The sequence below is a fragment of the Aotus nancymaae genome, unplaced genomic scaffold (assembly GCF_030222135.1).
Source record: "Aotus nancymaae isolate 86718 unplaced genomic scaffold, 86718_ANA_hifiasm-v0.15.2.pri h1tg000043l, whole genome shotgun sequence".
NCBI lineage: Eukaryota > Metazoa > Chordata > Mammalia > Primates > Aotidae > Aotus > Aotus nancymaae.
In genome coordinates this window covers 13,910,575-13,932,368 of record NW_026988457.1, presented here as the reverse complement: position 1 = coordinate 13,932,368, position 21,794 = coordinate 13,910,575, and the positions used below count along the sequence as shown (strand labels likewise).

Genomic DNA, 21,794 nt, shown 5'->3' with positions numbered 1-21,794 from the left:
CAGGGTTTCTCTATGTTGCCCAGGCTGGTCTTGAACTCCTAGGCTCAAGTGATCCTTCTACCTTGGCCTCCCAAAGTGCTGGATGACAGTCATGTGCCACTTCACTTGGCTGAAAATAGTAACTTAAGAGTTCTGTGGTAGGTTAATTCATCTGTATTTTTGACTAGAGCTATAGGAGATTATCTTAAGGAGTTTTTGAATTGGTGCACACTAAAATATAATATTCAAGATGCTTTGGAGCTTTTGAATTTAAGTGTATTTAACTTATATATGTGTTATAGTCTCTGACCAAACAAGCTTATGAAAGTGGCTTGACTGTATTCTTTTTTTAACTTTCTCTCATATATATATATATATATCTATCTCACATACACACACACACATACACACACACACACACACACACACACATATAGTTTGCTGTCTACATTGTTTTAAAGAATATGTGTTACCTTTTGGAGTATTTTGTATCTAGAGTGATGGTATTTTATTACCACCCTCAAGCTTATTTCTTTAGGTGTTAAATTAATATCCACAGATATTACTGAAGCTGTACTGCATTCTATGTTGTATGGCTTGGCGTCTCTGAGGACAGTGCTATGAATAATTATCTGTCCTGTGTGAAATGTTTAGGTGAAGTAACATCTGGATCTCTGAGAATTGGTGCTGTTAGTGCACCAGTCTATAATGCACACGAGAAAATGAAAGTGCCTGATGTTCTGTTCTATGACAACATTCAGGTAAGAATGTGTTCTTGGATAAATCACTTAAATTGTGGTAGTAAACTCCAATTCAAGTGAAATTGACATGTAATTATTTTTGTAATTTCCTGAATTTAATTTAGATGATGCAAAATGAAGTATTGAACATCTTTTATTAAGACTTAAAACAGAAAATAAAGACAGAAAACAAAATTTTTTCCAAAGATATACTTAAAAATTAGAGGAATTGTTGCTATGATTAGGGTAATAAATTGTAGATATATACATATAATTACATATGTAATTTGACATACAAGTTTTAAATTAAAGCAAACATTTTAAAATTTAAAACAAAATAGAGCTATCATCTTCTCTTTTACTTGCTTGTTAAAACATTTCAGTAGTTCAGAGGGATATGTCCTGTGCATCCTTTTTATCATACTCTTCCTTTTCTTGCAAATTCCTAGTATTTTTCTTTTCTTTCCTTTTCCTTTCTTTTTAAAGGGAGGAAAGTAGGGAATTCCCTCCTTGTAAACTAGCCAATAATTATGGACCTTCCACTAAGACATATAAATTTGTATCTAGAAAGCTTTATTGATGTTTTCTTTAATAAGAATATTTTTAGAGAAAATTAACTATAATATGAAAATTTTTTTCTCTTCTAACTTTTCTGTCAAGTGGCTACATATATTTCTTTTATAGCAAAACACACACTTAAAATTTCCATAATACATTTTAAATTATATTAACTGTATAGGCATCTAGACATATTATTCTTAATAAAAATCTTGATTAAAATTTCTGAAATCTGTCAAAACTATAATTATTTTCTATGGCATAGAAAAGAGCATAACCCTGATTTGATTTTCATTCATTCTATAGCCAATTAAGGTTTTATTTTTCTTCTGTAACATTAATGCTCAATCAGTAGACAAATGAACAGAAAATAAAGTTACTTATAAGATACAAAAGTAGAAAAAAAAATCTTGCCTGTCAAAGACAAAAACATAATTATGAGGAAAACATACTATTTCCAAGCAATGCTAGTATTACACTCTATTCACATAGTGGAGAGGAACAAAGAGACAAAGAAGCAGGAAACTGTTATAAGTGACAATTTGAAAAACTCCATGGTGGCAAAGATCAAAAAGACTTCACAGGATATAAGAATGTAGGAAATTCAGTAGCAGCAAAGGCCATTGTGCCCTTGAATACAATGTCTGTTGCCATGGTGTTTGTGACATGGATATTTAGGATGCAGGGCTGCCATGAACTTTACACAGTGACCCTGAGGGACTTTTCATAAGCTGTCTCCAAAACGTACCTTCCCTTCTTAAAGCATTATGAATTAACCGTTAATAAAATTTTTTTACCTGCACCAGTTCCACAACAGTAGCTTGATTAAATTTGCTTCCATTGTGCGTACTAACTTCCTTTTATGCTATACTTCATCTTTGAAGCAGTAGTCAGTGCCTCTTGCAGATTTAGGTGCTCCTGTATCCTCTTGTTTATGCCATGTTGTCCCCTTACCACATTGTGTTGAAATGGACTTTTAAACTGTGTTTTTCCATATCACTAAGGCACAGCTCTATGTTTTCTTTATTTAGTATTTCCAGCAAATAGCAAAGTGCCTGGCACATAGTAACTGCCAAGTAAATATGTATTGAATGGATTGATAAAAGAATGAATAAGATTTTGAATGTTCATGATAAAGAGTATTACTTCAGGCCAGGCGTGGTGGTTCACGCCTATAATCCTAGCACTTAGGAAGGCCAAGGTGGATGGATCATGAGGTCAAGAGATCGAGACCATCCTGGCCAACATGATGAAACCCTGTCTGTACTAAAAATACAAAAATTAGCTGGGCATGTTGGTGCGCACCTGTGGTCCCAGCTACTTGGGAGGCTGAGGCAGGAGAATCACTTGAATGCTGGAGGTGGAGGTTGCAGTGAGCCATGATGGCACCACTGCACTCCAGCCTGGAGACAGAGTGAGGGTCCATCTCAAAAAAAGAAAGTTTTACTTCATTAAATCTTTCATTAAGGAATATTACACTTGTAGCAGTAAGGAGGAGAAGTTGGAGGAAAGAGAAATTAATAGCCTCTTAATAAGCCTAAAGAGTTTTAGATGAGTAAGAATTTAAAAATACCCACTATGAGTCTGGTCTTGTCCTAAGGTATTGGGATACAGCGATTAAAATACACACACAAATATATGCAGCTCTAGGGCTCAAGTTGTTCATAATCTGCAAATAAGTACACATAGTTACTACACAGTGTAGCGGAAGTATGTGAAGGTTACTTATGGTAGCCTTGATGGGGTTGATTGGCCCAGATTGGAATGATTATAGAAAATTGGTCAACCAGACCCAACTAGGAGAGTCTCTCAGGCAGAGAGACTAGCATGAGCAGAGACTTAGTTATATGAGACAGTAGCTCATTTAGGGAGCTACATTGGTAAGAAGCTGAGGTTGCAAGTGGAAGAGTGTCAAGAGAAGAGGCTGGTGAATTAGGAAAGAGGGAGATCTCAGTTTTGCTAGTTAAGGAATTTGGATTCTATTTAGAAAATGAGGAAGTTATTAAAAGATTTTAAGCACATTTATACTTTGAGTAACTTTGCTTTTACTCTTTAGTATTGTTTAGGAGTTAGAACCAAGGCAAAGAGAAACTAGTTATGTGGTTATTGCAGTAGTCCAGGTGAAATTTATGAAAGATCTGAACTAAAGAGGTGACAGTGGGGACAGAGTGGAGAGGACACATTGCAGGGCTATTTAAGAGATCAAGTCAGTGGAACTTTGTGTTAGATGAAAGGCGGAGATTCTTTCTCAGGGAGCACAATGTCTGGTGGAAAAGTAAACAGATGAGTAAGTAGAACATTATTCTAAATCCTGCCTGTGATTGGAAAGACAGTATAGAAGGAGAGTGATAGGAGATGAGGCTGAGACTAGATCAAAAATGTAAGGAATGACCTTTCCTCCTAAAGTATTTGAAGTCATTTAAGGAATTTTGAGAAATAAGGTGACAAGATTTTGAACAAAGAAGTGTCAGTACTGTAAGAACACATGGGCTCAAGGGGAGACTGAAGTTAGAGAAGCTAATTAGCTGATACAAATCTAGGCCGGAGATAATAAAAACCTCAATCAAAACTGTAGGGATGGAACAGAAAGTATAGATCCAGTTGATTTTTGGTGGCTTAACAACTCAGATGCTGTTTAGTTGGATCTTGATAAGAGAGGAGTAAGGTGGGCAGGGTGCTGATGTTAGGAGTTTGGTCAGCTGGTAGGAAATGATGCCATTAAATGGAGAAAAAGATACAGGATAAAGAATGAAGTTCAGGAGAAAGTAATAAGTTGAGTTTTAGATGTGTTGAATTTAGGTGACTGGGGAATAATAAAATGGTTTGATCACTCCGAAATACAAGGCTATAGTTAAGACGGAAAGTTTTGCTGTTGAAGATTAGTGTAGAGTTGGTGATTGAAGCCATGAAATAGATGAGAGGATTTAAGGAGAGCAGGGTCAGAGGTAGGTCTTTGAACACTGATATGTGGGTATCTAACTCTACACACAGCCCTCCCTCAACCCTCAGGTGGGTGCAAGTAGTCACAACCTGCCCGATACCATGACTGCAAAGGGAAGCATGTAAGAAGGTAAAAAGAGAACAAATGAAGGAACTGTGGGGAAAATCAATATTTAAGGAATTGCTACAACAAGATCCAGCTCAGAAAACTACGGGAGAGATTGTTAGAGAGATAGGAAGGAATCAGGGGAAATGGAAAACTGGGAAGGAAACTTCTAGGAAATTGTCTGCAGTACTAAGTGGGTCAAAAGGCTAAGAGAATTATGTTGGCAGTGACTTTAGCCTTGGCTAAGGTTTGTTGATTTGAATAATTTAGTTAGATGAATGAGGGCATGAAGTAGGAGGACATGAGAATTGTAAAGAGGAACACAAATATAGTTTGGATTATTTTTCAATATTTACATTACTTTTTTCTTTACTTGGCTATTTAGGTACTTACACCAACTTTTCAATGTAGATTAGCCCATTTATTATTGAAAGAACTTAGCATTTTCTGGAATTGGCACTGACTTTTCATCTTAGTGAAAAGGAAGAGGTCTCCATACCATATTGCCACCAGAACTCAACTTAAAATGATGTTCTAGGACTCTGTTTTATAGGATAACCATTTATCTTTGTTTGCTAAACGTAGCCTCTGCTAATACTTATTGTCCCAGCATAGTTATTAATAGTGTCTCTTTTTATTCTTAAAGAATATGCCTTATATCCATTTAAAAGTGTTTAAGAATACACAGTTAATGGATATACTCACCTCACTTCAAGCCTTGTTAAAACTCTAGCTCCATGGTGTATCTGAAATAATTTTTGAAAATAAAAATCACCAAAATAAACATCAAGGAATACTCATTTGTTCCTGAAGGAAATTAAACACTTTCTCAGGTTTTCTTCTAAGAAAGAAATTGAAAGAAAATACTATTAAATTTGACAAGTAATAAGAAAAATTTGTATGCATATGTATAGTTTATATGTAAATATAAAATATATTTATATTTTTATATCTACTATATATAATTTATATTTATAATGCAATATATATGAAGCACCATAAATGAAATTTTAAAAAGAAAAGCAAGTAACACTAGAAAAATATCTGCAGCATGTATTAGATTCAGAAGGTTAATTTGCCTTTTTACAAATAGGGAACTTCAATTAACTTTACAAATAGGGAACTTCAATAACTTATGAATCTGCTATTGATTTGATACAGAAAACCAAGAGAAAGTAATAGGAATATTAATTGTGCTAGAGTGTAGATCTCTTCCCAGCCCCAAAGAACCCTCATGACCTACTTACAGGTGTCCTATTTTTTCAAGATGCAAAAGAGCAATGTAATTTCCTCTGTGGCTATTGTGAGCAACCTTAATCTTGTTCTTTTATTCTATTGTGTCATAATTCAAATTAAAAAGTATGGAAGGTAAATAGTATATTTTTAATTCTGAAGCTATCCATAGCTTTAAAAGTAATGGTTAAGAACAAGTCAATATAAAATGTTCCCTGGAAATGTCCAGTTATTTTAGTAAGTCTTTGTATATTTACATTAGCAAGTGTCAATTTAAATAATCATATGAAATTATAAACCAACTCTACATAGTATAATAGGTAAAAAATATCTGAGTTGAATTATAAAAACTCCAAAATATTGGTCAGTTGCTTAGTCTTGCTCAGGTGGACTATTTCAGGTTTTCAGTATCAGTGACCTAAACGGTTATATAATTTACTTATAACCACATAATTAATTTTGTGTTAAATCATATCACTTGATTATTATTTATTATAATAGATGTTTATATTCTATAAAGATATCTCACCTTGATTGTACAAAACACAGTTAACCTCTAGTTCTTTTTTCTCTAGCACATGCTAGTGATGGAAGATATGCTGAAAGACTTTCTCCTTGGAGAACACTTACTGTTGGTTGGCAACCAGGTGAGTTATGGCTAAAATCTAGGTACTAATGAAAAGATGATAGTAACAATTTAAAAGCAGTAACTTTCTTCTTGTTGGGATCAGTTTGTTTTCCCCTATTAAATGACTAGTTTAATTAAATGATGGAAGTCTGCTACCCTTTAAACTTCAAAATTACCTCATCACCCTCCATTCTATCTCTCACCAAGTTCTATTCATTCTGTCTTATAGTTATCTACTCTCGTCCACATCTGTCACTGTAGCCCCAGTGATCTTCACCTGTCACCTGGATTACAGCAATAGTTTCCTATGATAGCTCCATCCCCACTTTATACCCATTCTTATTTACTGTCCATTCTGTAGTATCTGTAGTCAGATTGATACTTGTAAAACTAAAATCTAATTGAGTCTCTCTTTTTGCTGAAATTGGTTCCCCATTGCTGTTAGGTACAGTCTGAGTCTTCAGTATGGTATGCAGTCCTACAGGATTCACCCTCTGCCCACCCCTCTAGTCCTAAGCCATGGTCCCTTCTTTCTGTCACTGTGTTGGCTTGAGGCACTCTGCAGTTTCTTATCTGTTCAGTTATTTATCTCTGCTCTGGTCCCCGGTACACGTTCCTCCTTCTGCAGGGAGAACTTCCTGTCTTCTTCCCATATATCCTCTCTTTAACTCCTGGAAGGGAGGTCTTCCCTTGTCCCTGGCTGAATGGGTTTTTCCTGCTTCTACTCCCTTTTATCTCTCTTTTATCATACTAGTCATACTACATGACTGTCTTTGTAACTTGTCTATATGTCCCTTGAGAGCAGATATCATGTTTTTCTTATTCATCTCTGCCCTCAGCTTCTAGCATGGAACCTGTTACATAGTAGACACTCAATGCATGTTTATGGAGGAACGGATGGAAATTTTAGGTTTACAGGGCCTGATAATTTTCCTCAATTGAATTTTCAGGCTCACAATGAACAGCACTTTTGGTTTTTTAAATTGGTCTTAAATTAAGGGTAACAAGGTTTCTAAAGTTTGGTTTCTATTTTTTTTCTTTTTTGTACTTTTTAAAATAATATATACTCTTTATATATTTAGTTCCTCAAACTTACCATTTTAAAGTACTGATTTAAAATAAAAAATAAAAAATGGGCCAGTTAAGTGGTTTATTGATTTGAGTGCATAGGCTTGGAGGTTAGATGACTAGAGGCTCAACAGCAACTCTTCCACATATGTTTGTATGACTTTGGGCAAATTGCTTATCTAACTAAGGCTCAGTTTCCTGATGTCTAACCTGGGAATAAAAATAGTATGGTCTCCTTGGGCTAATGTAATGTAAGGATGTCATGAGATAATGTATGAGAAGTACTTCACACAGTACTCAGTTCTGTCAGCTAAATACCTGTGTATCACTGTATAATTTAAAAGTAATATTCACTTTTGAATATTACTTTTAAAAATGAAAAATGTTTCATTTTTTAAAATAATTAAAAATAGAACAATAAATTATTTATGATCCTTTAATTCCAACTGTTTGAAAAATCCTACCTATTTTTTTCACTGAAAAATAAAAGATTAGCCTATATGCCAGAGTGGGAAGATGAAGATGAGTTAACAGTCAGTATTTGGTTCTTGATATTGAAACCCAGGAAGTCACAATTCTCATCTCACTTTGAAAAACATTGGCTCTGTGGACATTCAAGTCGTATATAGCCCAAAATACATTGTAAACTTTTTGTAAGAGTTTCACAAACTTTTTGTAAGTTAAACTTTGGTGCACTCAGTGTGTCCTTTTCAGAACTTCTGCCATCGTCTGAATGGCCTGAGACACAGAGGCTGTTGGCATCCCAGCAGCAGCAGACCAGCATGGAGAAGAGAATAGACCAAGACTGTACAGAACTGGGGCTTAAGGAATAATTTTTCTAAGGTGCAGGCTTTCAAAAGGAAGGTCCCTAGAGTTAAAGGTATGGTGTCCAAATGGTTTTGAAATATCTCCCATGGTATTGCTATCCTAAGGGTTTGATGAGTTGGGTGCAGTTGGTTTCTTGGCAAAGGTAGCACTTACAATGGAGCAGGTAATAGATAGAGTTTCAGGAGGGGCTTCTAGGTTAAAAGGTTGAAGTTAATGCCTAGCCAATAACCAGAGAGACAGAAAGCATTGTCTAACCTGTGGAGGTCTGGGGAGAGCTGTGCAGAGTGAAGTGTGAAATAGAACAGAGGTTTTCTTCTGCTTTATGATGAGTGAAACAGTGACTGTTAAAGTTTTTTGGAATTGTCCTAGAGTGCTATACACACCTTGGCATAAAATCTAATATGCTATCTCTCATCTGTTTCTAGTCCTAAAGGAAGGAATAAGGCATTAGAGCTTAGAGCAAAGGGCTAGGCAGTGGGATGGAGGGAAGAGCAGCTACAACTCCATAGAAAGATGGTTGTGTTTTGGGGTTCAGGGGTTCAGGGGAGCCCTCAGTTCCCCTGAGAGGACATTTCTCCAGGTTCTTGGTCTATCACTCTCTCAAGAATGGGAGAGGAGACCACAGCGCAGTACGCTCGTAAATACCAGACTCAAAAAGTGTTTGCAGAAAAGTGATTTATTTAGGTACAGAAAGAGAGATAGCTTCCAAGAGAGAAAGAGAGAGAGAGAGAGAGAGAGAGAGAGAGAGAGAACGAAGAGAGAGAGATAGAGAGAACAAGAGAGAACGAAGAAAGAGAGAGGACAAGAGAGAAAGAACCCCAGAGGGGAAATCCAGGAGAGAGAAAGCTTCCACGAAGGGAGTCATGGAAGGGGGTCCAAACATGGAGTCCCAAGGGGGTGTGGAAGAAGGGGACTTTTAACCTGAGAGGAAACCCCACCTTCTCCAAGACCCCTGGCCAATGAAAGGAGTTCCTTAGAACTTCCGCTGGAATGATTGACTTTTGACCCTTCCCCATGCGCGAGAAAATTAAAACAAACTGTTAAATCTCCTGGATGGAGAGAGATGGAAGAGGGGCATGGCAGTGGGAAGTTCTTGCCCTTAAAACTACTCCCCCTTGTGGGCCCAGAAAGAGAACACATTCTCTCAGTTGGACTCCAGCATCTGGTAAGGATGGGCAAATGCACCAATTTTCAATCCTGTCTAGGACTGGTTCAGGATTCAGCTAGATAGAGCCTGCAAGTTGAAGATCCTCAGGAAGAGCAAGGCAGGAGCCATGGGGTGGCACAAACTTTTACTTTTCTATCAGTTCTATCACAAACACCATCTGTGGTCAGCAGATCAGTGTCTTGCCTTCTTGTACCCCTCTCCTGCCACTCTCCACTTGGGAGAAATTACAAAGAGAGATTATATTTAGTATAAGTTGCTATGTTTAGCTGGCCCTTTTCATAGCAAAAGAGTTTTCTGTTCTTTCATTATAAACCTCTAAGAGCATCAGTGTTATATCATAGTATCAATGTTGAAAGAACATTTGTATTTTGTAAGTAAATTCTGCTACTTATGTTTATTATATTATATAGTGAAAAAGTCTAGCTCTCTTAGACTGTCATTCGATGTCCTCCATGGTCTAATCCTGCTCTGCTTTCAGCCTGGTGTCTGATTTCTCCCCATAAACTCTTGTCCTCAGATAAATTACTCTGTTTCCCAAACATACCTTCTTATCAGTGTTATATTTCAACCTCTGATCTTTGCCAGCACACCCTCTTCCTTCCTTTATCTTTGCCTATTCACATTTTCTTAACCTCAGAGTGGAAACATGGCATCATGGAAAAGGAGTAAGCTGGGAACCCAAAGATCTACCTTCTTTTTCAGATTTTTTTAACTCTCTGTGATAGTTCAGTAATTTGTTATTGAGTAATTTGATATCTGTGATATCAACTGATATGTGATGCTGAGTAAATAGTTACTCCTTCTAATTAGGACCTTTTCCTTTTTCTTATCTATAAAATTATAGGGTTGGAATGGATATTTTCTGGGATCTCTCTGGCCATAATATTCTACAATATACTTCTTTAATAAAGTCCTTGTGAACACTATGGCTTGAAGGCATGACTTCACTCTCTGAACTGTGATAGGAGGTTACTTACAGATTTCTTTTGGGCTCCAGATAGATTTATACATTTACCCATCATCTCTATGAAAGAGAGAGAAAGAGTCTTCATTATTTTTGTGTCCTCCCTGATGTCTTGCATACAGGAGACATTCAACAAATACTTGCTGAATTAATTACTAGATTTTAGAGGACTATCTGAAATAAATTCCTGGCAGGGCGTGGTACTCATCCCAGCACTTTGGGAGGCCAAGGGGAGCAGATCACTTGAGGCCAGGAGTTCGAGACCAGCCTGGCCAACATGGCAAAATCCTGTCTCTATTAAAAGAAAAAAAAAAAAAGGGTGGAGTGGCACGTTCTTGTAGTCCCAGGTACTCAGGAGGCTGAGACAGGAGAATCATGAACCTGGGAGCTGGAGGCCACCGTGAGCCAAGATCACGCCACTACATTCCAGCCTGGAAGACAGAGCAAGACTCCATTTAAAAAAAAATACAATAAATTAAATATATAAATAAATTCCTAATGAGTAGCCAAAATTATTTAGAAGTAATATGAATTTAAAATTTAGTCTTAGTTGGATTGTTTTCAGGGGGTTATAAGACAAATTGAAATTTCATTTTCTCTGAGCTTGCAACTGTTTAAGTGAGGGAGACAAATGAATTAGATAAAATCTACCTCTCAAGAGAGTAAATAGTTAAGTAGCCCATTCAACTGGATATAGTTCCATGATGACAGGTTCAGAGACTGGCAATGTTATCACTAAGACAGAATAATGAAATGCTAATTATTTTAACATTTCTAATAACAAAGTGCTGATTAGTATTTAGCTAATTAAATCATATATAACTTTGCTTGTGCTTGCATTTACAAGGTCGGGTGGAAATTGGATCAAGGTGGCTGGTTAAAATCTAAATAGAACTTTTTGAGTCCTTTAGCCAACTTCAATTACTTTCTAATGTGTTTTCATAAGGTAACATCTATGCCAAGATCTGAGCAAGATTTTATGGTTAGACTCTTGGCTGCTTCCGCTTGGTAGGTATAAGGGAGTACAGAGCCACCTGTAGTATTCCTTGGCAAATGCAGTACCACACAGAGCTGTGCTTTGCTAAGGACTGGTGTGGAGTTTACATGTTTTCTTTCTCTGTGCTGTCGTGAGGTACTGATCATCGAGGAGAGTTATTTATTTGGGAATGTGTATTTTTGCAGTAATAGCAACTCAGGTCCTTCTTCAGTAGCTTTAAAAATGCTGCTGAGCCTGGTGTCTCACACCTGTAATCCCAGCACTTTGGGAGGCCAAGGTGGGCGATCATCTAAGGTCGGCAGCTCCCTGTGAAAATGCCTATTTTAATCACACGATTTATTTTGAAAGCAAATGAATGACTTGTAGCAATTGATTGGGCTCCTTTCTTTCTCCTTCTAAAACATTGTCTATAGATATATCCAGTCTACACAACCTTCTCTTTGCAAACTAGAAACTGGCTGACTTCTATGAAAGAAATGTTTCATCACTTGATATCATACCTAGAAATGTTTTAGAAGACTGCTCTGTTACCAGTGGCAACTTTTACAATGAGGAAATTAAAGAGAATGGGTGCTGATTTAGAGGTATCTCAAGGTTTATCATCTTTATTAAACTCGATCTTACCTTTTTCTTGCAGATATTATCTTTTCTAAGAATCTATGATATTAGAAAACATTTTATATCTATTGGGAAGCTAAAAACAGTCCCACAAGCACCACTTGTCATAGCAAAATAAAGTAGCTTTCCCCTTATTAATAATAAAATTGATTTTTAAAAATTCTTTCTATTTTCTGCATGAGATTTTATGACACAGCACACAGTCTCTCTAGTAAGTGCAGCAGAATTGCTGCCTTTCTGCCAAGTGGGATAGGGCACCCTGAAATTATACATGTTTGAGGGTCACTTAGAGTATAATGCTGCATATTATAAAACCACTTTAATATGCTATAACATGCATTATTTTATACCTATTATAATTATAACATCATATGTATGTTTTATATTAGTAAGAGTTTCATGCTGAGCTTTTTTTTTAAGTCATAGTATGACTTTGTATTTAACAAAAAGAGAGATGGCTATGTATTTTCTAGCCAATGATGCTTTTTCTATGCCAGCTGTAGCTCAATAATAAGTTTCCTGCCTTCCTTGCCTTCCCATACCTGCTTTTCTTTTGATGTGTAGTGTCATATTCAATTCGATATGCAAAATATTGATTGTGAAAATTTGGGGCTATAGAATCAGCCATATAATTACCATATTTCTTTTTGTTTAAAAAAGTCCTTGTTGGGTGCAGTGGCTCATGCCTGTAATCCTAGCATTTTGGGAGGCTAAGGTGGGTGAATTGCTTGAGTCTAGGAGTTTGAGACCTGTGTAGGCAATATGGGAAAACCCCATCTCTACAAAAAATACAAAAATTAGCCAGGCGTGGTGGCATGCACCTGTAGTCCCAGCTACTTGGAATGCTTAGGCAGAAGGATTGCTTGAGCTTGGGAGGCAGAGGTTGCAATGAGCTGAGATAACGTCATCGTACTCCGTCCTGGGTGACAGAGCTAGACCCTGTCTCAAAAATAAAAATTAAAAAAAAAAAGTCCCTAAGACTGAATCTCTGTTTTTGTGTAAGAATACGTATGTTTTGAGAGATAGTTGCTTTTTATCAGATATTTGAAGCCAAAACATATTTTAGGAATGTGGTGTTCTGAAATGTTCAAGTACCCTTACGTAAGAATTATTTTTTTGGCTGGATGTGGTGGCTCACACCTGTAATCCCAGCACTTCGGGAGGCCCAGGCGGGCAGATCACCTGAGGTCGGGCGTTTGAGAACCGCCTGGCCAACATGGTGAAACCCTGTATCTACTAAAAATACAAAAATTAGCCAGGTGTGGTGGTACAAGCCTGTAATCCCAGTTACTTGGGAAGCTGAGGCAGGAGAAACATTTGAACCTGGGAGACAGAGGTTGCTTTATCTGTTATCCCAACACTTTTTTGTATGTCATCTTTTAATATATTATTCTTTTGCATATCATTTTTCTTATAGATATTTCACCATTTATCTCTAACATGACACACTTTTATTATTACACCTAACAAATTAACAATAATCCCTTCATACAACCTGATGCTCTCTTTTCAGTTTTCCCCAGTTAACTTGAAAGTATTATTTTTGACTGAGTATAATGGCTCACACCTGCAATTTCAGCACTTTGGGAGGCTGAGGTAGGCAGATGCCTTGATCCCAGAAGTTCTAGACCAGCCTGGGCAATATAGTAAAATCCTGTCTCTACAAAAAATACAAAAATTAATTATCTGGGCATGGTGGCGTGCACCCGTAGTCCCAGCTACTTGGGAGGCTGAGGTGGGAGGATTACCTGACCCCAGGAGGTACAGGTTGCAGTGAGCCAAGATTAGGCCACTACATTCCAACCTGGGCAGTAGAACAAGATTCTGTCTCAAAAAAAAAAAAAAAGATATTGTTTTATAATTGATTTGTTCTAATCTACATCAAAACAAAGCCTGGCCATTGGATTTAGTTGATGTGCCTACTAAGTCTCTTTGAAAGAGGAACGATGTACTCTCCTGTTATCTTTATCCTGAGAGGTATAGACCCATTTTTATGTATATAAACATTTAGAATTATACTAATATTAATGGAATTCTCATTATACTAATATTAATGAAATTCTCATTATACTAATATTAATGAAATTCTCTTTATAATATTTTCTCAATTTAATAAAATTGAGAAAATATTTTAAAAGTAAATTTCACTAGGCCGATTTAATTTCATGATTAATTTATACAATGAAATTATGCCATATCTATTTTTTCCAGGTAGGAAATGATTCATTCTTCTGAGTTTTAATAGCATTTGATTTTTAAACTCTTTTATACACTCTGAAAATCAATAAACATATATTTAATGCCTACTAAGCAACACTCTATGAACATTTTAACTATATAATTCTTTGTATCTCATTCTGTCTATTAATTTCTAACTTATTGTGATCAGAGATTCTATTTTTCTCCTGGTAGAGGTTTAGTAAATGTTGAATTATTTCATATTGAGATACTGTGAGTATTTTATTGCTAAAACTAAAGAATGTGTGAATTTTGCTCTTTAATAATTTGAACTAAGCCCTGGCAGATTGCTACTGTGCACCATCAGAAATATACCATGTTGCTATGACAGCATAATTGTTTAATATCTGTAGAGGCACTGAACAGTTTGTCCAGAAATTTTCTTGCCTGTGTCCCCAGCTGGAAGTGGCAGCAGGGAATTTGATAACATAGTGTCTAATAGCTCTAGCAGCCTGGGGATCCCAAGGCTATGAAATACTTGGTTTCATCAAATGCAGTGGCACTCATTTTTATTTTAAATTATTTTGTGTTCCTTCTCAAACCCCTTAGTTAATGAAGTTGCCCGAATTACAGTGTGGAAATTCTTTGGCATTCTGCCGCATTCTTTCTGCCAGTTTAGTTTGTCTATCCATTGTTTCTTAGTGAGTATTTTTTCTTGCACTTATTTTGAATCTGAATTGGTTTCTGCAGACACATTGATCTCCCCCCACCGCCTCCGTAGTATTTGTAATGGCTGCTTTGGTTATACCTGGTGGCTGACCACACTGCCCAAAACTACATCTTTGCCATTTATAGCAACACAGTCTTTCAAAGGGAAAATACAGGGATGTAGATTTTCTTATTTTCATGTGAAAAGCAGGTTATGACTTTGATAGGGAGCTTTATAAGGATTGTGTTTTAGAGCCATGCAAACTAGTAATGTAATTGAAATGTACATTTTCTCATCTGACTTCTGACTACTGGAACCTGTTTGTATGACTGTTTAGAATTATTTATTATTCAGTTTTAATAATTTTTTTCTGATTACAAAAGTAACGTATATGTATTGAAAGAATTTTGTAAATAAGTAATTTCCAATGATCATTAGCAATGATCTCTCACTTTGTTATAAGACGAAAGAATATCATTGTAAAATAGTGTTTGGAGATTAGCTTGTCTCAGCCCTCTCTGTTCAGATGAGCAATCTAGGCTCAGGTGGTGGTAAAATGAGGGATAGCAAAGATTATAGTCAGTCTTCAAAATCCTTAAAATAGTGTATTTTAAGGCATTTAAGCAAAGAATTAGAAGGTTCAACATTTGATGGGATTTTTTTAAAGCAGTTAAAATTTATTTCTCTGGATTTGCTATAATATTAGTTTATTTATTTTGTTACTTTTTACTATAATTGGTATTTGTTAATGACATTCATGTGATGACTTTTCTTTTCTTTTTTTTTTTTTTATTTCTGACAGAGTTTCTCTCTTGTTGCCCAGGCTGGAGTGCAGTGGCTCAATCTCAGCTCATTGCATCCTCCACCTCCTGGGTTCAAGTGATTCTCCTGCCTCAGCCTCCGAGTAGCTGGGATTACAGGCATGCACCACTATGCCTGGCTAATTTTTTATTTTTAGTAGAGACCAGCTTTCTCCATGTTGGTCAGGCTGGTCTTGAACTCCTGACTTCAGGTAATCTGCCCGCCTCAGCCTCCCAAAGTGTTGGGATTGCAGGCATGAGCCACTGTGCCCAGCCCATGTGGACACTTTGCTAACAAAGAAATAAGCACCCTATGCAAAGAACATCTCTAACTATTATACAAGCTGCACTAACTTTATGAAAATTATTTAAAAATTGGAGGGAACTAAGGCCCACAGTAGACAAGTTTCAGTGAACATGCAAGAAAGCTGAACATAGGCATGGGTCCATTTTTTTAAATTGTTGAAGACAAGATCAGGATTTGCTTCCTCACTGTTGTCCCTTCTGAACCTTAGAAAACATGCAGGGAACTGACTGATCTTTGACTCTGTGGCATTAAGAGACCTGAATAGGGGGTGATTTTGGCCTCAAGGAGCAAGCGTGTCTACCTGCCAAGGACCTGTCACATTGCTAGAGTACATTGGTGAAAGAGAGTGGTTTAGGAACCCAAAGGAGGAAATCATTCTGGTGCTGAGAGTTAAAAGAGAGAAAACAATGGGACAGATAGGCAAAGCTTCAGAGGAGTTGAAATATTTCATAAGAAGACTAGATGGGGGAGTAGAAGATGACAGACAGATGTGAAAAGATGAGCTATTGTAGTCAAAAGAAATCACATAAGCAAAGATATGGAAGTGGAAAGGTAATTGTTCAGGAGAGAGTGTCTGAAGGATCTTGTTTAAGTGAGACTCACAGAGGGCTGATGAGCATGCTTGCAAGTTTAGCTGCTGTTGCAGGGATCCTTCAAGTCCTGTCACAAATCCTTCAGCATTCAAGTCCCAACATTTAGCCCAAATCCCTTTCCTAGACTAATTTTCTCTTTGACTCTTCGTTCCTTTTTAGCCCCTTTCTCCTACTCCATTTCTTTCTCTCTCTCCTCCTTCGATAGAACATGGATAGAATTTCCTACATTCTGTATTTTTTTCTTGTCCAGAAAGAAAAGCGCCAAAGCCCCTTTTCTGTAAGGAATTTTACTGCTAATCTGAGGGAAACAGGGTAACTAAAATAATAAAGCTGAGGAAGTCATGAGTCCCAGAATCCCTCAGAGTTCTTTTTTTTTCTCTTTTTAATTTTAGAGGTTTTTCTTTTTTTATTATACTTTAAGTTCTGGGGTACATGTGCAGATCCTGCAAGACTGTTACGTAGGTATACCCATGCCATGGTGGTTTGCTGCCTCTGTGCCCCAATCACCTACATTAGATATTTCTCCCAGTGTTATCCCTCCCCAATCTCCCTACCCCTCGCTATCCCTTCCCTAGCCCCACACCCACCAACGACCCCAGTGTGTGATGTTCCCTTCCCTGTGTCCATGTGTTCTCATTGTCCAACACCCACCTATGATTGAGAACATACAGTGTTTGGTTTTCTGTTCTTGTGTCAGTTTGCTGAGAATGATGGTTTCCAGATTCATCCATGTCCCTGAAAAGGACATGAACTCATCCTTTTTTTTGGCTGCCTAGTATTCCATGGTATATATGTGCTACATTTGCTTTATCCAGTCTATCATTGATGGGCTTTTGGGTTGGTTCCAAGTCTTTGCTATAGTAAACAGTGCCTCATTGAACATACATGAACATGTGTGTTTATAATAAAACAATTTATAATCCTTTAGGTATATACCCAATAATGGGATTGCTGGGTCAAATGGTTTTTCTATTTCTAGATCCTTGAGGAATCGCCACACTGTCTTCCACAATGGTTGAACTAATTTACACTACCACCAACAGTGTAAAAGTGTTCCTATTTCTCCACATCCTCTCCAGCATCTGTTGTCTCCAGATTTTTTAATGGTTGCCTTTCTAACTGGTGTAAGATGGTATCTCAATGTGGTTTTGATTTGCATTTCTCTAATGATTTGATGAGCATTTTTTCATATGTTCATTGGCCGCATACATGTCTTCTTTTGAAAAGTGTCTATACCAGCCATTACAAAAACATACCAAATTTTAAAGACCATTGACACAATGAAGAAACTGTGTCAACTAATGGACAAAACAACTAGCTAGCATCAAAATGGCAGGATCAAATTCACACTTAACAATATTAACATTAAATGTAAACAGGCTAAATGGCCCAACCAAAAGACACAGACTGGCAAATTGGATAAAAAGTCAAGACCCATCGGTATGCTGTATTCAGAAGATCCATCTCACGTGCAAAGACACACATAGTCTCAAAATAAACGGATGGAGGAAGATTTACCAAGCAAATGGAGAGCAAAAAAAAGCAGGGATTGCAACCCTAGTCTCTGGCAAAATGGACTTTAACAAAGATCAGAAGAGACAAAGAAGGGCATTATATAACAGTAAAAGATCAATGCAACAAGAAGAGCTAACTATCCTAAATGTTTATGCACCCAATACAGGAGCCCTCAGATACATAAAGCAAGTTCTTAATGACCTACAAAGAGACTTAGACTCCCACGCAATAATAGTGAGAGACTTTAACACTCCACTGTCAATATTAGACAGATCAATGAGACAGAAAATTAACAAGGATATCCAGGACTTGAACACAGATCTGGATCAAGCAAACCTAATAGACATCAACAGAACTCTCCACCCCAAATCCACAGAATATGCATTCTTCTCAGCACCACGTCACATTTACTCTAAAATTGAACACATAATTGGCAGTAAATCACTCCTCAGCAAATGTAAAAGAACGGAAATCATAACAAACAGTCTTTCAGACCACAGTGCAATCAAATTAGAACTCAGGATTAAGAAACTCACTCAAAACCGCACAACTACATGGAAACAGAGTTCTTAAAGTCATAGTCCCTGAGCTTTTCTCTCTCAGAAACTGGAAGCATGTTTACTTCCTCTCCTTGGTTTGATTCCTGTCTGTGGGACTTCACATAATTCCTACTTCTGACCCTCTAGTGAAAGGGCTGCCTGACTCCTGCTTCTGCGAAAATCCCTCTGTCCAGTACATTCCCATGAAGAGCACAGTTCGGCAGAACATTCTCATGAGATAATTTGTATTTTTTTAGGATCTCTCATTCCACAGGTTTCTTCTCCCATTTCAAATTTTCACTTACTAAATATTATTATCAATAAGAGTTAATAATGATATAAAAATTTATCTACTTCACGTTGATTTTCACTAAAGGATACAAATTGCATATATATTAATAGAATTTTTACTAGTAAGTAAAGATAAATATGTATAGGAACAAAATGAAAATGTTAGCAGATTTTTAAGCAGCTGCACATTGGATGATTATTGTTTTTTAAGTTTCCCAGTGAAAAAAATGAGCATGTGTAACTTTATAATGGAAAAATATGACACTATTTATGTATTTATTCAATTAAAATAATCCTGAGGATTTTCTATTCTAGGCAAAAACTGTGATTAGAAGGAACAAGTCATTATAACTGTTTCATTTTGCTCAAGATATTTACAGAAATTCTTTCCTAGATGATGCCTTCAGCATTTCCTCAAAGGAATTATCAGAGCTTCTTAAAATGAAATAGGAAGCAACTTGATGAGATCTCTGTTTTAGAAAAATAACAAATTGGGGATCGTCTTGTTGTAAATCTGGAGGTGGGAAACCAAACCAAATTCTGCCTTTTTCAGGAGTCTGGGGAGGGGATGATCTACCCTTGTGCTGAGACAGTAAATTGGAGAGGAAGGAACAGATATGGGAAGCAGACACTTCAAAGTAAACATATCCAAAATTAAACTGCCTTTTATAACTAGACTTCCCTCCCCCAACCCAGCTAATTCAGTTCTCCTCCCCTGTTTCTTCCATGACCTGCCACTCTATTGCCCAATATAGAAAAACTTTGACTTCTTTATCTCCTCATCCTTACCTCCAGGCCCTCATTAAGTCCTGTTGGTTCCTTTTCCTAAATATATCTTAAATCTGTTCATTTATCTCTATCCCATAACTTAGACCACCATCATCTCCTCCTTTGAAAGGAGTTTCAAACTGCTTTCCTTTACTTTCTCTTCTGGTATCTACCAGACTCTACCATACCATTCCATGAGAGCAATTTTCTAAAACTGAAAATCTGATCCCATTATTCCTTTACTTCAGTGGCTTCTTGGTGCTTTGAGGAAACAGTTCTAACTCTTTTAAGTGGCTTCCAGGGCTTTGCCAGACTTAAACCCCACCTACCTTTCTAGCCTGGTTTCTTACCACTCCCTTCCTTGCTTTTCTCTGGCTTCTGACTTCTTGCAGACCTGTCCAGCTCTCCAGATGACCGTTCCAGGCTTGACACATACTGTACTCTCTACCTGTAACACTCCCCTTTCTCATTTTTCCCTGTACCTCTTTAATTCCTTGATATCTCAATTTAAATATAACTGTGCAGTTGGCCTTCCTGAGCCCTTAGGTTAACTCTTCAAGGATTCTGGATTGTAATATGACTCTATGTCTATGTATGTCTTGACTGTGTTCCCTACTAGACTGTAAGCTGTCAATATGGCGAGAGGCTGTAGCTGTTTTCTTTATCATTACATCCAGCTCAGCTAGGACAGTGCTATAATATTAGGTGCTCAAATAATTGATGAGTTAGGCAAGGAAGTGAGAGAGGGAGAAAAGAAGGGAGGGAGGGAGGGAGAAAATGTCAGAAGGTAAAGAGAAACGAAGGAAACAGAAGGAATGCAGGGCAAGAATAAAACTAAAAGTTTTACAGGTAGGGACTGCAAAGAACCTAGTGACATTTTGAATGAGGTCAGAGGGGAAAAAAATTAAGCCGTCAAAAATATTCTAGCATTCTTTTATTGAGAAGCTGAATACATGGCAATAATGTTATATGGGGATTGAAAAGAGACAAAAGTAGGTTTGGGTAGAAGGATAATAAGTTCATTGTGAGCTTCTGTTACAGAAGTTCAGTTGACAGTCAAGAATAGGGCATATTGAATGAAGCTTAGGAAAGAAGTGTGCGCTGTAGGTGATAACTGAGGTCATGGGAGTGGGTGGTATTTCCCAGAGAGCAAGACAGCTGAAGTTGGAGTTCTGGAGACTCCAACATTTAAAGAGACACAGCAAAAGAGCTCCTTACTGGCAGCTGGGACTCCACATCTCATCCTACATTTATGGGACTTGTAACTCCTAAATCGTATTTTGCTCAGGAGGAATTTGAATTAGCATGGCTATTTAATAACTTCAGAGGTGAGGAGAAAGGAGGAACTCCCTGATAGCACATTTTCGTGACGTTTCTTCCAGGAAATCTTTTGTATTTCCAATATTGTAATGTATTAACGATGTCTGCTTTTCTTTAAGATTGCTGAATTTAACAGAACTGAAATACTAAAACAGACATTTTACTCATCTGAATTTATCTATTTAAAAATTTATATTTATGGTCACATGCCATTTAAAGTTTACATATCAGTTGTAATTTACATACAAATGTACAAATGTGATTTTTCTCCTGTGCTTCTGTGCTAGACTTGAAACTATTTTGGGTGCAATCCAATTACATACTGAAAAGATTCCTAGAAGATGAAATGATCCATTGTTCTAACTTTAGTGAATTTGTCAGTTTGACATTGGGCTCCGATAACCTTGATTCTTTTGCAGGCGAAATAAATCAAGTCACTTCTAAAATTTATCCCACCTAATTTATTTATTTATTTTAAAGGGGGAATCTTGCTGTATCACCAGGCTGTAGTGTAGTGGTGTGATCATAACTCAGTGCAGCCTCAAATTCCTAGGCTCAAAAGATCTTTCCTCCTCAGCCTCCCAAGTAGCTAGGTCTATAGGCATGTACCACTATGCCTGGCTAATTGTTGTTTTTTTTTTTGGAGAGATGTGGTCTCACTACGTTGCCCAGGCTAATCTCAAACTCTGGGCTCAAGTGATCCTCCCACTTGAGCCACCCAAAGCTCTGGGATTACTGGTGTGAGTCACGCACCTGGCCCATTCTACTTTTATAAGTCCATAATTTCATCATCCTTATAAACATGGTCACCAATAATATTTTACCAGAATCTTCACTCATTTTCCATTACATTCCGAACTCCTTATATTCATTTATTCACTTGACAAATATTTATTGATTGCACTCTCAGGCACCGTGCTGAGCTCTGGGAACATAGTGATAAGCAA

General features: G+C 37.0%; 1 protein-coding gene across 1 annotated transcript in view; it reads left to right on the top strand.

Annotated features, from left to right (window-relative positions):
• The window catches only part of VWA8 (von Willebrand factor A domain containing 8), a 421,567-nt gene that overhangs the window by 172,070 nt on the left and 227,703 nt on the right, over positions 1-21,794 (top strand). Inside the window, exons 19-20 of the mRNA XM_012476777.2 lie at positions 634-740; positions 6,132-6,203. Coding sequence (XP_012332200.2) covers positions 634-740; positions 6,132-6,203 — 179 coding nt within the window. The remainder of the gene's footprint in view (positions 1-633; positions 741-6,131; positions 6,204-21,794) is intronic.